The sequence below is a fragment of the Arvicanthis niloticus genome, chromosome 23 (assembly GCF_011762505.2).
Source record: "Arvicanthis niloticus isolate mArvNil1 chromosome 23, mArvNil1.pat.X, whole genome shotgun sequence".
Taxonomy (NCBI): domain Eukaryota; kingdom Metazoa; phylum Chordata; class Mammalia; order Rodentia; family Muridae; genus Arvicanthis; species Arvicanthis niloticus.
Window position 1 is genome coordinate 6,010,891 of NC_133430.1, and position 15,463 is coordinate 6,026,353.

The following is a 15,463-nucleotide window of genomic DNA, read 5'->3' on the forward strand; positions in this document are numbered from 1 at the left end:
TGTGTGTGTGTGTGTGTGTGTGTGTGCGTGCGTGTGTGTGTGTGTGTCAGGAGTGGATCCAGATGAGGGACCATGGAGCCAGGGCTCTCGTCCTGACTGAGACGTTGGTTTCTCAGATCCTCCCTGTTGCCTCTACTCCCCGCAAGGTATCTAACAAATGAGATGCTGAGATCCGGAGCTGTGGGCCCTGGACAGATCTGTCTGTAGCTTCCAGATCTCAGAGCCAGGCTGACTCCATCACAAGGCAGAGAAAAGGAGAAAGTCAAGAGTGGGGTTCAGGAAAGGCATGACCATAGATGGGGTTTCCTCAGATAAGGTGACCAGTGGACGTCTAAGGTCAAGTGGGGTAATAATGCAGGGGGAGAAAGAATAGAGGCGGGGCTGGAGCTATGTCCAACCTGTCCTCAGCTTTACCCCAGGCTCCAGGGTTTCTCATAGCCAGTGCTGTTGGCTTAGCAGGGCTGGGAAGGGGTTCTGGACCCTGACTGGGCTAACCTGGAACCTTCTGGGGTTATTTCCAGAGGTAGAGATGGGATGTTCCAGATCCCACACTGTGGAGGGTACCTGGTCAAGATGCTGCTCCTACGATGTCTCAAAGCAGGTTCCTGCACCTGCCCCAGCTGCCCTACGTCCCTCTGAGTGCCCTGAGCTCTCCAGCCTGCTTCGGGGTCCCTTGCACTTCTAAGACTGTCATCCTGGGATGTGTGTGCTTGGACATAGGCCGCAGAACTCCTATAAGTCTCTGGCTTTGCACTTAGTAACTCCCTGCCCTTGAATGCTTCCTCTGGTCCCTATCCATGGATGCCCCCAACTTCTCTGCTGAGGAGCAGAAGAGCTGCCTGGGTGATTCTGGTCAACTCAAAGGGGAGCAACCTCAGTTCTCCTTCCCTCCCTGACACTGAGAAAATAGCCTTCAAGGCCAGAAAGAACTCAAGTCGCTGCCTTTGGTCATGAGATAAAGATCTGGGGTTGGTTTCTGAGAGACTTGGAAGCTACTGGGTCAGCACTGGGAAGAAAACCCCCACGGATTAGGTGTAACTGCCAGAGGTTCTAGGCTTAGAGCAGCCTGGGCCCAGCTGGGACACAATGGGACATTGTTGAAAGCAGTGGCGTGTGATTCATACGTGGAGTACACCCCTGTTAAAGGAACCAGGGCATTGAGAATTGGCAAGCCGTTGGGTTGACGCGTCTCAAAAGCCCCTTCCGCTTCCTCTCCTGCTTTGGGCGTATCCCTTCAGTACTTCCTGTGCTAGGACTGGAGACCTCTGGCTCTCCTGTGTATGATAGGCCAACTCCATAGAAACCTCTACTTCCTGTCTCCCTTGGCATTAGTAAGGCCCAAATGTGGGAAAAGCAAGGACAGAACTCTCCTCTGAGAGACAGATTATGGCGAAAGGAAGGCAGAGGGGCTGAGGCTTGACCCTGGGCACTCCCATCTCTGCTGAGGGACCAGGTATCCTGTTAACACACGATAAAGATAAACCCAACAGACAGCTAGGTGTCTGGAAACAGGTGACCATACTGACACTCCTAAGGAGACAGACTATGCCATCACCAGCACAGAGGCAGCTTGTCAAAGGTGGGGCAACTTTCGTGTCACGGAGAAAAATGACCGTTGGGGCTGGAGAGACAGCTCAGCAGTTGGCTGAGAGCCTTGGCTGCTCTTACAAACGACCCGAGTTCAATTCCCAGCACTCACAGGGCGGCTCACAGCGTTTTGAACTCCAGTTCCAGGAGATCCAGTGCCCTCTTCTGGCTCCTGTGAGTACCATGACAGACAAACCTAACAGCAAATACCCACAGACATTAGAAAGGAAAGAAAAAGAATGACTGTTCGACAAGAACATAACATAATGTAAAAATCTGTAAATCTTGCAGTCCTGCTTATCTTATGTCCACTTGACACAAGCTAGAGTCGTCTGAAAGGAGAGGACCTCAACTGAGAAAATGCCTTCAGAGTTTTCAGCTGTAAAGACATCTACTCAATTAGTGATCAATGGGGGGAGGGGTCAGCCCATGGTGGGTGGTGCCATTTCTTAGCTGGCGGTCCGGGGTTCTATAAGAAAGCGGGTTGAGCAAGCAATGGCGAGCAAGCCAGTAAGCAGCACCCCTCCATAGCCTCTGCATCAGCTCCTGCCACCAGGTTCCAGCCCTGCTTGAGTTCCTGTCCTGACTTGCTTTTTTTTTGTCATGGTGTTTCATCATAGCAATCAAAACCCTGACTAAGACAGAGGTCTCAGGGGAGAAGTGGCCCATGTGTCCATCCATGGATGGCACGTGCCCATCCACATTCATCTTACAGGGGAACACTATCTAGCCATTAGGAAGAAGCATTCAGACACCTGCTGCAGCTGGATGAATCCAGAGGACACTGTGCTGAACAAAGTGAGCAAGGCACACAGGACAAGCTGTGTTTGATGCTGGTGATGCTGAGGTCCCCAGATTGGTCACTTTCCTAGAGTCAGCAGGTTGAATTGGGTAGGGTGGCATTACTGAACAGACTTTCAGCTTTACAAGGTGAAAAGGTTCTGGAGATGACGGGCTCCTGGGGAGTGCTCTTCCCTAAAGAGTGGTCAGATGGCCTTTTTATAATGAACTTCAACCACGTTAAAGTTAAATGCTGAGAGACCTGTCTGGTTTGCCATGTTGAGGCCTCCGGGGGAAGGCAGGCAAGAGTAGGCATAGCTCAGCACCGCCCACAAAAAAAACTAATAAACTTGAGAACGTTGCAAACTCCCACCTATAGAATTGGAAGAGAGAGTTGCAACCCCTTGTGATGAATGGAAGGTAGAGCTCCCGAGGAGGCTGACCAGGTTGCAGAAGGCCATGTCCACTTGTGTCAGAGCCATCAACCCCCTTTGCCCTCCAGAGGTCAGGTATGAGTGGCATCGTGGTCAGGAGTGGTCAAGTGTGGGGGCAGTGGCATCACGGTCAGAGCCCAGGGAGGACCTTACTGTGCACTAGATTCCTTGAAGGTCACGGCTCACGAACAGCTGCTTTCAGAGAGTTAAGATGGACTGTCTTCAGGCCCGCATGCCAGCTGCCTGCCCCACACCCCTGACGGCCGACTTTCTAGGGACTACACTGCCACCCACACAAATATGTAAATGTCTGTTACGGGTGGGGTGAGAAAGAGGCCTCCAGCCTCACAGCCTTAAGCCTGGCATGACTCTCAGGGAGCAAAGTAAGGAATTCCTGTCTTAGGACTTGTGCAGGGATCTGCCATCTGGGTCACGACCTTTCAAAATGCTCTGTGAAGCTCTGCTTCCTCAGTTAGCTCTTCTGAAGGTGTAACTGTACACAGGCTACCAAGGCCAGCTTCACCTTCAGTTTTGAGGACACTGGGAGCTGTTAAGGAAGGGACCAACACCCTCAAGCCTAGAGCCAGCCTTTGGGTTGGGTGTGGTTAAGTTAGCAGTGGGAACCAGCAGTGGCCACCAGACTTTTGTTAGCATTCTGTCTAAACTGCACCCCCACACTTACCTGGCAAGAGCCAGGTAGGCCTGGTCTACTATAAAAGGGGCTGCTTGCCCCCTCCTCTCTCTCTTGCTCTCTCTCTCTCTCTCTCTCTCTCTCTCTCTCTCTCTCTCTCTCTCTCTCTTTTTGGGGGTATTTTCGAGACAGGGTTTCTCTGTGTAGCCCTGGCTGTCCTGGAACTCACTCTGTAGACCAGGCTGGCCTCGAACTCAGAAATCCACCTGTATCTGCCTCCCAAGTGCTGGGATTAAAGGCGTGCGCCACCACCGCCTGGCTCCCCTCCTCTCTCTCTTGATCTCTTGCTCTCTGATCCCTCTGTCCCCTCGCCCCCCTTTTCTTTCCCCCTCTCTCCACATGCTCATGGCAGGCCTCTTCTCTCTCTCTCTCTCTCTCTCTCTCTCTCTCTCTCTCTCTCTCTCTGCCTCTACTACCCTCCTGACTCCCCTCCCCATACCCTGAATAAACTCTATTCTATGCTATTCCAGTGTGTGACTGGTCTCTCAGGGGGAAGAGATGCCTCTGCATGGGCCTGCTGAGACATCCCCTTCCCCCATACCTCTCCACAAACCCACAGAACACATTCTCTTTATCTCTTTATCTTTTTATGAACACATCAACTTTTTTTTTTCCCAGAGAAAGTGGGTTACATTTGGATGTAAGTTGTATGAGCCCAGGGTCACAGGGGTCTGCTGTGGCCATCAGCCCGAGCAGCCCTGTAGCTGAGAGTGTAGCGGCTGCCCCAGTAAGGCCACCTACTTACTCTCCTTGTTCATGTGGCTCTCACGAGAGAGAAAAAGCACTTATAGAGCTCCTGGGTGAAGGCTATGATCTGAAATGAAGGATGGTTTCTCAGACAGAGCTGAGGTGGAGCTGTACCCCTGAGGGCTCTGCCCCCAGGAAAGGATCGGCCTGGATGATCAGGTTCATGGTAGACTGCATGCAGGGCACCAGGTGGGTTTTCCAACAGGGACCAGTGTCAACCAGTGACCTCCTGGCACAGGAGTATCCAGGGCCAGGACTGGGATGTAAAGAACTGGTGATGGGACCTGCCCTGCCTGACTGGGGAGCAGGTGGGGGCCAGTCCATGTGGAGCTGCCCGGCAGGGCCATTTGAGCCCCCATCTCTCAGTTCTCGGTTCCTGAGCAGAGCCATCATCAGAGCAAGGTCAAACAGGTCTGGAGCTGTTTTTCTGTCATCCCAACCCATTGCCATCACCGTGATGTAAGCCTTACGCTAGCCTGAGTTGTGGTTAGGGGAGTTTCGGAGTGAGCATGCTCAGGCCCCCCCATTACTTCCTGAAACCTCTCAGCTGGGCCTGCAGAGGGCTGCTCAGTGCTGCCTCAGAACTGGTCTGCTCTGTGCTGCCTCGGGACGGGCTTGGGTAAGTCAGTGGATCCTAGATCTGGGGAGTGGGTCTGGGAGGCCAGGCCCTCCACAGTGGGTTACTGAGAAAAATGTGATTTGACGCTATAATACTGTGGCTTGGCCCAAAGTGTTTAACCAAGGCCTGTCCCCAAGAGGGAACTCAAGGGTACCATGCCCACCTGTGTAGGAGAACAGGGATAATAGCGTATTATCAGACTGCCATTTCCTCAACCTACTGCGTGCTTCTGGAAGATATTTACCCCAACTGTAGATACAGAGGAAAGTGGAAGGACTGGACTTCCTCTGACAGGGAACTGAGCGCCACGAAGGCCTTGGGAACATCCTGGACAGTATGGTTGATGGGGCTAGGGGTTCCTCTTCCTAGGAGTTACCTAGGGTTAGAGGCCGGTTCTGAGGAGGGATGAACGGTGGGGCTCTACTGGGATAGGCTGTCTGGTCATGGGGCTAGATCCTAGGGCTGGCCACTAAGCAACTCCTGGGGCCAGGCATTTGGAGTGCCTGGCAGAGGAGATCTCGTGACTTCTACTAGATTTGTGAGGGCAGATTCATGGAGTATTCAGGTTAGCCACTAAGGTCTGTGAGCAGTTGTTATGGTTTTACTGATAAGGACACATGGCGCAATGTCTTAGGGGGTTAACCACACAGAGGGGTAAGAACGGAGATACCCCGAGGAGAGGTGGGAAGGAGAAGTAGCTGCAGCTTAGACATCAGTCAAACTGAAATGTGCATTGATGAGAAGCGTGGTGTGGGGGATGGGCCCCCACATCCACATGATGTGGAGTTGACACTAGTAACTTAACAGTCCCTGCCAAACGGTGTTCTGAATCTGAGTCAGTATTCTGAGTTTGAGGACAGAAATGAGGATAATGGTTTTTTTTTTTTTTTTTTTTTTTGCCTTTCTTTTCTCTTCTCTCTCTCTCTCTCTCTCTCTCTCTCTCTCTTTCTCATCTATTTCTCCTCTCTCTGTATGTGTGTGTGTATGTGTGCGTGTGTGTTTGTGTGTGTGTGTGTGTTTCCATGTGTATGGGCACATACATGTATACACGCACGTGAATGTGGAGGCCAGAGATTGATGTTCAAAACTATCCCCAGTCGCTCCTCCACTTTCTTCCTTGAGGCCTCAGGGTCTTTCGTTCAAGCCCAGAGTCTACAGATGTGGCTACTCTTCCTAGCTGGCTTGCTCTGGGGATCTCATCTCTACCCTCTGAGGGTGGAATTATAGGTGGGCTGCCACAGGAACTAGGCATTTATGTGGGTTCTGGGGACCCAAATACAGGTCCTCACATTTGTGTGACAAGCACTTACCACTGAGCTGTTTCCCGCTGGCCCCAGAGAAGCCTGTGGGAGGGTGGGAAAGTGAAAGACCGAAGCAACCAAAACAACCAGAAGTTCCTGTGGTGGAGAAATGGGGCGCAGTGTGCTGGTGACTCGATGGGCCACCCTGGCGTACAGTTCACCCTTCCGAGTGGCAGAGACAAAGTATGTCTTCCCTTTGTGCCTTCCTGTCTGCTAAAAAAGCTCCACAGTCAAGAGACTGACAGGACTGTCATCAGTGGTGGCAGAGCACAGGGCTCAAGGACCATAGGCATCACAGGTGGCTTGTTGCCTGCGCTTGTCCTGGTGACTCCAAGTACCTCTCTTCTTCAAAGATGAAACTACTGAGGAGAGGGTGTGAGACTGGCTCTATCGAAGGCTGAAGACAGGAGGGTGGGAGTGGAAAGGATGCTGGGAGCCAGGTGGCCACCAGGAAGGTGTGGTTTGAAGACAGGCTGGATAAGGTCTCACGAGTCTGAGGATTGGTGGACAAGGGGAAGCAGGGACACAGTTGGGAGTTAGGACAGGTAGAGGAGGACATCTGGGGACCGTGGGCCCGTTCACCACGCAGCCTGGTGGCTACAAGTGATGTGCTAAGGTCAGCATTCCAGTTGTGCTGCACTTTGTCCACCAGACACTTGATGGCATTCAGGCTGCTATAGGTCCCTTTGAGTAGTGGAGTCCGCCAGGTCAAGCAGACACCACGAACATGGTGGTAAACTATGTGGGGGTGTGGCCTTTGTGGATGTGGTGGGCCTCATGAGAACAATAGGACGTTCTCAGAAGGTTTGGGGGCACACTGTTGCCGAGTCCTGAGGGAAGCAGGCCATGATCTTCTACCCTCAGGGGTCAGCCACTTCCAACTCTCTCACAGATGACACACAGCACTGAAGAAGGCCCAGGATATCAAGAGGAAAAGTCACTACCCACAGCCAGGCCAGCCCCCCACGACAAACAGAGAGGTCAGTGTCTGCTTCTTGGAGAAGACAGGTACAAGGATCCTTCTCTTCTTCCTCATCTTTCCACATCCATACTCAGTTCAGGGATTCATAAGATGGTCTAGCCCAGCTGCACTTCTGAGAGAAGACTATCTTGGAGCGTGGGACTGTTGACGACACTTGTCCCTTCCTGTGGACGAAATAGTCTAGTTGTTGCAAGATGGCCACAACAACTTATCTGGCCAGGTTAGGGACCCTCGGAGCTTAGACAGGAAAGGGAGAGGCTCTGAATGTTCTGAGGGAGACCCTTTAGCACAGAGAAGACAGACAGCTAAAAAGGAAGTGTCAGGTTGAGAAAGGGACGAGCATGACTTGCCCTCAGCACAAAGGATGACAAGAATACAAGGCCAAGAGCTCCGTCAGCTACCCAAGAACAGCCATGGTGAGGGGCCCCACTGTAGTATAGAAATTTAAGAGCCCTCCTCTCTTTGGTGTCCCAGTGCAGGCTGCTCTAGCCTTAGCCTCACAGTTAATCCTCTTTGATTGTAAGTGTTGATGACCCAACACTTACCTGAGGGTTAGCAACGTGACCCATAGGCAGATATCACAGCCCTGTTTTGTTCTGTCTAGGCTGAGCAGTTAACCCCAATAGCCTGCTCTGTCTCCCTGGCCAAGCTCTGTCCACAGGTGACAGGGATGTGACCTGCAGCGATGGCAGTTTCCCACAGAGCATCCTCACCTCAGGAGGGAAGTGCATGTCACGTTTTCTGTTGAGCCCTTGCTTCCTCTGGCTTCTACACAGTGGCTGAACACTGAACACCTCCTCCTTCCCCACACTCAGGGTTGCTGGGTGTTTAGGATGAACATGGTGCAGCCCCCGTAGGGGACAGACCTGCCCCAGACTGGCTCTGCAGCTGGCTTTACAGAACTCTAATTGCAGGGATGGGAGGTGCAGGCCTCTCACAGCTCAGACTCAGGCTCCAGGCACTGCTCCTTGCAGTCACGTGCTCACTTGCTAGAATGGGGTGGTGGTGGTGGTGGGTTATGATTAGTGGTGTTTTGAATTTGGAAGGAGCAGAAGTTTGCTGAGCCAGAGGTAGAGCAGAGAGGGACCAGCAAGCCGTTATGGCCCACAGCCTGCTCAAGGCTGAGACCCAGAGGGACAGACGGACACCTGTCCTGGTGCTCAGCAGGTCAAGGCTTGGTGGGGTGATGCAAGGAACCTGCTGAGGGACAATGCTTGGCAGTGGCTCTTGCCCTTTCTGGCTTTGCCTCTCTTTAGTGTAGGCACTACTTTAAACTTCTTCAGAAGTCAGTGACCTTCTGTAATCTCAGGTGAACCGTTTACCCTCCTGTTATTTTCAGAGACTCTTGAGAAGGAAGCAGGGGAGCTAGGAACTGGTGCCGACTTGTGAGGCTCCAGGGCTTGACGTGGATGTCTGTGGGCTCAGCCTCACTTGGACTGGCTTCCATAGGATTCCAAAGGCCACTCCCAAAGGCCCAGTGTGCTCTGGGCAAATACTGTGGTAATCTGCCTGACTGAAGGGCAGCCATGTGTGTTGGGGGAGCAGGTGGGCAGGCAGGTCACACCCGTAACTTTTTAGGTCATTATTTAATCAGGAGAAAAGAATTCCCTAGGAGGAATTTTAGCACGTTCAAAGTTAAACTTTCTTAAGTTTGTTGAAAACTGACGGCAAAGTTGGGCTCTGAAATATTTGTACCCAGTGACCATCCCATCACGTAGCTTCAGGGTGCCATGTCTTCAGTCTCCGGAACACTGAATTTAGTTATTTTTGTCAACCTGATAGGCAGAAAAACAAAACAAGTTGAAACAAAACAACAATAAAACAAAAAGACCTTTCTTCGTGCCTATTTTGCATTTCTTGGCCTTTTGGGAGCTCATCTTAATTCTTCCGAGGAAGCTCAGGTGCCATCAGCTTTGCCAACTATAACCAACAAATAATGTTCTTAACTATGGTATCCAGGGTGATGCTTTGATGCTCGCCGGCTTCCCTGGTGCCTGGTTGTCTGTACTGCATTACCTTTTGTTGACTGTGGGATGCTCTAGACTCTTTGTTGAATGAGTCAATCTGGGATGACTGGCATTGCAACAGCCTGGCTGGCTGGCTGGCTGGCTGGCTGGCTGGCTGGCTGGGTGGGTGGCTGGCTGGGTGGGTGGATGGATGGATGGGTGGATGGATGGGCAGACGGACGGACGGACGGACAGATGGATGGATGGGTGGATGGATGGATGAATGGATGGACAGACGGACGGGCAGACGGATGGATGGACAGATGGACGGAAGGATAGATGGATGAATGGATGGATGGATAGATGGCTGGATGGCTGGATGGCTGGATGGGTGGATGGATGAGTGGATGGATGGGCAGATGAACGGACGGACGGACAGATGGATGGATGGGTGGATGGATGGATGGATGGATGGATGGATGGATGGATGGGTGGATGGATGGACAGACGGACAGACGGACAGATAGATGGATGAATGGATGGATGGATAAATGGCTGGCTGGCTGGCTGGCTGGATAAATGGCTGGATGGCTGGCTGGATGGCTGGCTGGATGGCTGGATGGGTGGGTGGGTGGATGGATGGCTGGATGGGTAGGTGGATAGGTGGATGGATGGATGGATGGCTGGATGGCTGGATGGCTGGGTGGCTGGGTGGCTGGGTGGATGGATGGATGGATGGATGGATGGATGGATGGATGGATAGATGTGTGGGTGGGTGGCTGGCTGGATGGTTTATTCTCATTGGCTTTTATTTTGTTTTGTTTTGTTTGCATTTTCACCTAACTCCATTTCAACACACTCTTTCTCCAGGTCATTTTAAGCTGTCAGAGCCACCTTCGCAAGGGGAATCCATTGAGCTCACACAGGAGCCACCATGAGATCAGAACCCACCAATGCAGCAGGTGAGAGAGTCTCATTTAACTGAGACACTGAAGAAGGCCCACAAGAATTCCTATGTGGTACCCTCGGTCTCATCATTCAGAACCTAACATGCAGACTCCTATAATAAAAACAGAATCAGACTTGCTCCATCAAAAACTCCAGATGCAAGGGGCTGGGGATATGGCTCGGTTGGTTAGAGCTCTTGTGAGCATGAAGCTTTGGATTTAATCTACCATCACATAAAACCATGTACAGTAAGCGACACATGCTAAATAGTACCTGTTAACCCATCTGGGGACCAGAGACTATCTCAATCAATCAATCAACCAATCAATCAATCATCAGTAGAACTCAAGACATACTCACTTGGTTCATAATTGTTTTGACAAGTGCTAGAGAAAACCAGGCACAGGAGTGAGGAGATCTTTTGCACTCTGAACGTATACTTTCTGTGACCGTGACAAATGCTGAGTCACAAGCCATCTTGTGGCCCAAGAGAGCTTTCAGGAGGTCCCAGTAAGCAGTTGATCAGGAGCTTCCCATGGCTTTCCAAGATGCCACCATCCTTACCCTCCTTTTCTTTCCAGAAGCTCCTCCCTACCCCAGGGAGGTGTTTCTAAGGTAACCTGCAAGGATTCGGGGTTGTGAAGCCACACTCATCCTCAGATGGTGTATGTGGCAGGACCCAGTGTCCACAGTGAAGATCCAAAGGCTCATATGGGCCTGAGCAGGCAGAGCCATGCCAGGGAGTCTGTAGCTGTTCCGTGTGGTACCAGGAAAAGCAAGGCTGCAGGTTGGTCCCAGACTGTGTTCCTTGCAGTTTTCAGTAAAACTGCATGGTGTGTGGATAGGGTGGGGTGCGGTGGGGTACAGAGATAGGGCACCTAAACTGAGATTGAGCGATGAGACAGACAGGGCAGCAGGACAGAGGGGCATCTGAACCAGGGAGGGGTAACAGACTCCCATGCCTGCCTGAGAGTGTTTGGGAAGAGAGCTGCCCAGGTAAGGAGCTGTCTAAACACCTACAGAGTCTATGGGCTCATTCCTCACCCTCACTGCCCGCTGGCTCCACACAGGTTCTGATGCCAGGATTTAGCACTGGGCCCCAAGGCAGCTCACCACCTCTGGAACCTCAACCTCACTTTCTCTATTTTGATGTGATAACAGCATGTCTCTGAGTGGTGAGGCAGGGCTCCTAGGCTGTGGGAGGAAGGTGCCTCACACCCGCTGTCAAAAAGGAAGAAAAATAAAAGCAGAAGCTGGCTAGCTCTGCGGATGAGGCTGCAAAGCGGAGAAGGCACTCGAAAGTAGCACAGGCTTCCTCGGAGTAAACACAGTGGCCACGTGACCCAGCAAGCTCACTTTTGGGTGTACCCAAAAAGGAGACAGCAGGGACAGAAGTCGGGGACACCAATGCTCACAATGCTTGTAACAGTCCAGCGGTGGCAAGCAGCTTAGGTTCCGTGCACACATGACAAGTATCAAAGAGTCTGTGTATGTTCACTGTGGGATAGTCACTGTGGGAGGCGAGTCTGTCTTAAAAAGAAGAGACGTTCTGACACATCCTATGATGTGAGTGAACCTTGAACATAGTATGTTCAGTAGACTAAACCTGCATCGATGAGTCCATTTGGGTGAGGCCTCTCTATAGAGACTGCATGTGTGTGTGTGTGTGTGTGTGTGTGTTTCTAGAAGAGCTTTGGTCTGCAGGCTGAGGAGATTTTTAGAGGTGGGAACAGGCTTGGCTCCGCACAGCAATGTCCTTAGTGACAATCAAATGCATGCTGAGGAATGAAGGACTTGGGGAGAACGTTCTGTGCTATGTGTGTTTCATCGGGATTAAAAGGGAAGCCTGGAAAACATATCCGTTGCCTAAGAAAGTATCAGACTCTGGTGGGGACAAGTCTCCTTCCTAACAAGGAGCCCTCACCTGAGGAGCAGTACAGTTCTTAGCTGGCATCCTGTCACTCATATGACCAGACTGGTCCTGGAAACCATCCAGGCTGAGGATGACAGTATGGACAGCTGAGATCCCAGGGAGTCCAGGACAACCAGGGCCATGGAACAGATATCAGCCGGGGGCCAGGAGACAGTGTCCTTGGGGCCTCCAAATGTGAGCCACAAGATAGCTGAAGGTTTCTCCACCAATGGCCACTGTGGCCAGAGAAAGAGGGTGTGGAGAGAACTTACCTGCCCATATCCGTCAAGGCCTGGGGTTGGTGTCTGTCCTAACCACTCTCTGGTCCCACTGGCTTCCTCCAGGTGGAGTCTTTTGAACTCCTGATGTGTCTAGTTTGAAGTCTGTGTATGTGTTGTGTGTGTAGCAGGCATACATGTGCCACTGAGTGTGTGTTACAGGCATGTATGTGTACTATGTGTGTATATCAAGCATGTATGTGCATGCATGTGCACTGTGCATGTGTATTAGGCATGCGTGTGCACTGTGTGTGTGTATCAGGTGTGCGTGTGCACTGTGCATGTGTAGCAGGCATGCGTGTGCACTGTGTGTGTGTCAGGTATGCGTATGCACTGTGCATGTGTAGCAGGCATGCGTGTGCACTGTGCGTGTATAACAGGCATGCGTGTGCACTGTGCATGTGTAGCAGGCATGCACATCATGAATACAGTGCACATGTGGAACTCAGAGAACACCTCAGCTCATCAGGGTCTGCCACAAGTCTGTTTTACCTGCTGAGTCATCTCTCCAGCCCCAACCCATCCAGCTTCTTACTTTTTCTTGGTATCATAAGTCTCCCTGAATCGGGATGGTTCCATAAACTCCTACCACTGTGTCATTTCTGTTCCACAGGAAACACCACACTGGGGGTTGCCTCTATTCTTCAGACTACCTCCGTACCCTCCTCTGAGACCTGCCATGTATCCTACGAGGAGAGCAGAGTGGTCCTGGTGGTGGTGTACAGTGTAGTGTGCATGCTGGGCCTACCGGCCAACTGCCTAACTGCCTGGCTGACACTGTTGCAAGTCCTGCAGAGAAATGTGCTAGCCGTCTACCTGTTCTGTCTGTCCCTCTGTGAGCTACTCTACATCAGCACCGTACCACTGTGGATCATCTACATCCAGAACCAACACAGATGGAGCCTGGGTCAGCAGGCCTGCAAGGTGACTGCCTACATCTTCTTCTGCAATATCTACATCAGCATCCTCCTGCTCTGCTGCATTTCCTGCGACCGCTACATGGCCGTGGTCTATGCGCTGGAGAGCCGAGGCCACCGCCACCAGAAGACTGCCGTCACCATTTCTGCATGTGTGATTTTTCTCGTCGGACTCGTTCACTATCCGGTGTTCAACATGAAAGTGGAGAAGAACTTCTGCTTTGAGCCCCCGAGAATGAACAGTAGGATCGCCAGCTACCACTTCCTGCGTTTCACCTTTGGCTTTGCCGTCCCTCTCGGCGTCCTCGCGTTCACCAATCGCCAGATCTTCAGGAGCATCAAGCTCAGCGAGAGCCTGAGTCCCGCACAGAAAAACAAGGTGAAGCGTTCCGCCATTGCAGTTGTCACCATCTTCCTGGTCTGCTTTGCACCCTACCACGTGGTGCTGCTCATCAAAGCTGCCAGCTTTTCCTTCTACCAAGGAGACAGGGATGCCGTGTGTGCCTTTGAAAGACGGCTGTACACGGCCTCTATGGTGTTTCTGTGCCTGTCTACGGTCAACAGCGTGGCTGACCCCATCATCTATGTGCTTGTCACAGACCATTCTCGGCAAGAAGTGTCCAGAATCCACATGGGGTGGAAGAAGTGGTCCACAAAGACAGACCCTACTTACTTTACTCCATACTTAAAGGACTCTGAGGAGACACACTCTCCCACGGACCTTGCAAACACATACACCTTCCCCGATCCTGCGAGCCTTCCAGGATCACAGCCGGTGGAGTTGGGTTTACTGTGCTCGCCAGAGAGACCGCCTGAGGAACTCTGTTAAACCCACCCTTCCTCAAGAGAGGATGCTAAGCCTCAAAACCAGCACCCAGTCACATATACCTGGTTCTTTGAGTCACCATCTGGGGTGTCCACAGCACTGTAGATGCCTTTTTGGAACACACGCTGCTGATTTTTCCTTCTTAGGCCACTAACTCTGAAAGTGTCGGTTCCTTAGATGTCCAAGACCTTCAGGTTCTCCTCTACGGGAAGCGGCGCTTGCTATGGGCACCAGTCATATCCCTAGGCTTCCAGGGGCTCGGGGAACAAGTGGCTGGCAGGAGAGCCCTTTATCGGCAGCGTGCTCTGCAGGGCTCCCAACAGCCATCATCAGGGCACTCGGCAGAGCACTTTATTTTCTAGGCTGTCCTGAATTGTCCAGTGGCTAAGACAGTTCATCTTGGGGCTTCCCACAGAGATGGACATGAACTCATTCAGGGTTACCACCATGGTGGTAGTCACCGAGGATAGAAGTCCAACCCTGAGGGCTCCCTTTGGGGGCTGCTTCTGAGTAGACATAATTGTCTTCTAGAGAAGCCATGGAGGATGGTGGCCAGTTGCTCCAGCCCCTAGTAGCCCCGTATTTCCTCCCCAGGGACCCCCTCAACCACTTAAATTAGGAAGTGCTGGTGGACACCCCAGGAAGAAGTTGGTATAGCTGCTACCAGATACGGGGACATCTGGCATCTGAGATGTCTTTCTTTGCCTTGCAACTTCTGGCCTTGATGTCACAGAGGAGATAGGCTGGGGCTTCTGAAAGGGCAAGTCAAGAGCAAGCCCCACTCTGCCCCATTTTCTCCAGTGTTGACTCTGAGTCAGATCCCGGCTCTGCTTTAAGAGCCTTGTCTTGCTGAGTCATTCCTGTGCTTCTGCTTCCCGCTACCTCACTGGGTCATTCACTGTTGGGACTGACACCGCCCCCTACCCCCCACCCCCAACTCCTGATACATTTGTAGTGCAAGGGTCAAGGACCCTGAGCCTGGTGGGCCTAGGGGCTAATCCTCCTGAAGTCCATCCATCACGGATGCTGCGCAGAGACTGTGACCTCAGAGGTTAACTTCAGTTCTTCCTTGTAAGAAGTACTGAGAATAAGAACACAGAGACAGAACTCGACCCCCCACTTCCTTTCCTTACTGCTGTGTATTTTTTATTGTTTTTGAGATAAGGTTTCTTGAACCTCAGACTGATCTTAAACTCACTAAGTAACAGAAGAGATGACCTGTTGTTTCCTGATCCTGTTGTCCCCACCTCCAAGGGTGGGATTACAAGCATGCGCCATCAGCCTCTAACTTCCTCTTTAGTGGTATTTGGTTGGTTGGATTTTTTGGTATGGATGTGTGTGCAGAGCTCTCTCTCTCTCTCTCTCTCTCTCTCTCTCTCTCTCTCTCTCTCTCTCTCTGTGTGTGTGTGTGTGTGTGTGTGTGTGTATGCACGCACGTGCACACTTGAGGTCCCATGTACAAAGACCAAAGGTTGACACCTGATATCCTCCTTGA

General features: G+C 51.8%; 1 protein-coding gene across 3 annotated transcripts; it reads left to right on the forward strand.

The window, feature by feature from the left end:
• Positions 1 to 4,772: 4,772 nt before the first annotated feature.
• Gpr132 (G protein-coupled receptor 132) lies at positions 4,773 to 15,238 on the forward strand. Of its 3 annotated transcripts, none has more exons than XM_076920989.1 (4): positions 4,775 to 4,858; positions 7,052 to 7,167; positions 9,958 to 10,049; positions 12,839 to 15,238. In XM_076920989.1, the coding sequence occupies exons 3-4, from the start codon at positions 10,022 to 10,024 to the stop codon at positions 13,969 to 13,971; spliced, it is 1,161 nt and encodes a 386-aa protein (XP_076777104.1). In that variant the 5' UTR covers positions 4,775 to 4,858; positions 7,052 to 7,167; positions 9,958 to 10,021; the 3' UTR covers positions 13,972 to 15,238. The 3 variants fall into 3 exon arrangements, with proteins under 3 accessions (XP_076777105.1, XP_076777104.1, XP_076777103.1); XM_076920988.1 differs by having other exon boundaries at positions 7,052 to 7,139; XM_076920990.1 differs by lacking the exon at positions 7,052 to 7,167 and having other exon boundaries at positions 4,773 to 4,858.
• Positions 15,239 to 15,463: the final 225 nt, after the last annotated feature.

Bases quoted from the DNA above. Each gene is read 5' to 3' on its own strand.
- Gpr132 (XM_076920990.1), top strand. From the start codon at position 10,022: ATGAGATCAGAACCCACCAATGCAGCAG. The intron at 10,050-12,838 runs GTGAGAGAGTCT...TCTGTTCCACAG, and splicing joins AGAACCCACCAATGCAGCAG to GAAACACCACACTGGGGGTT.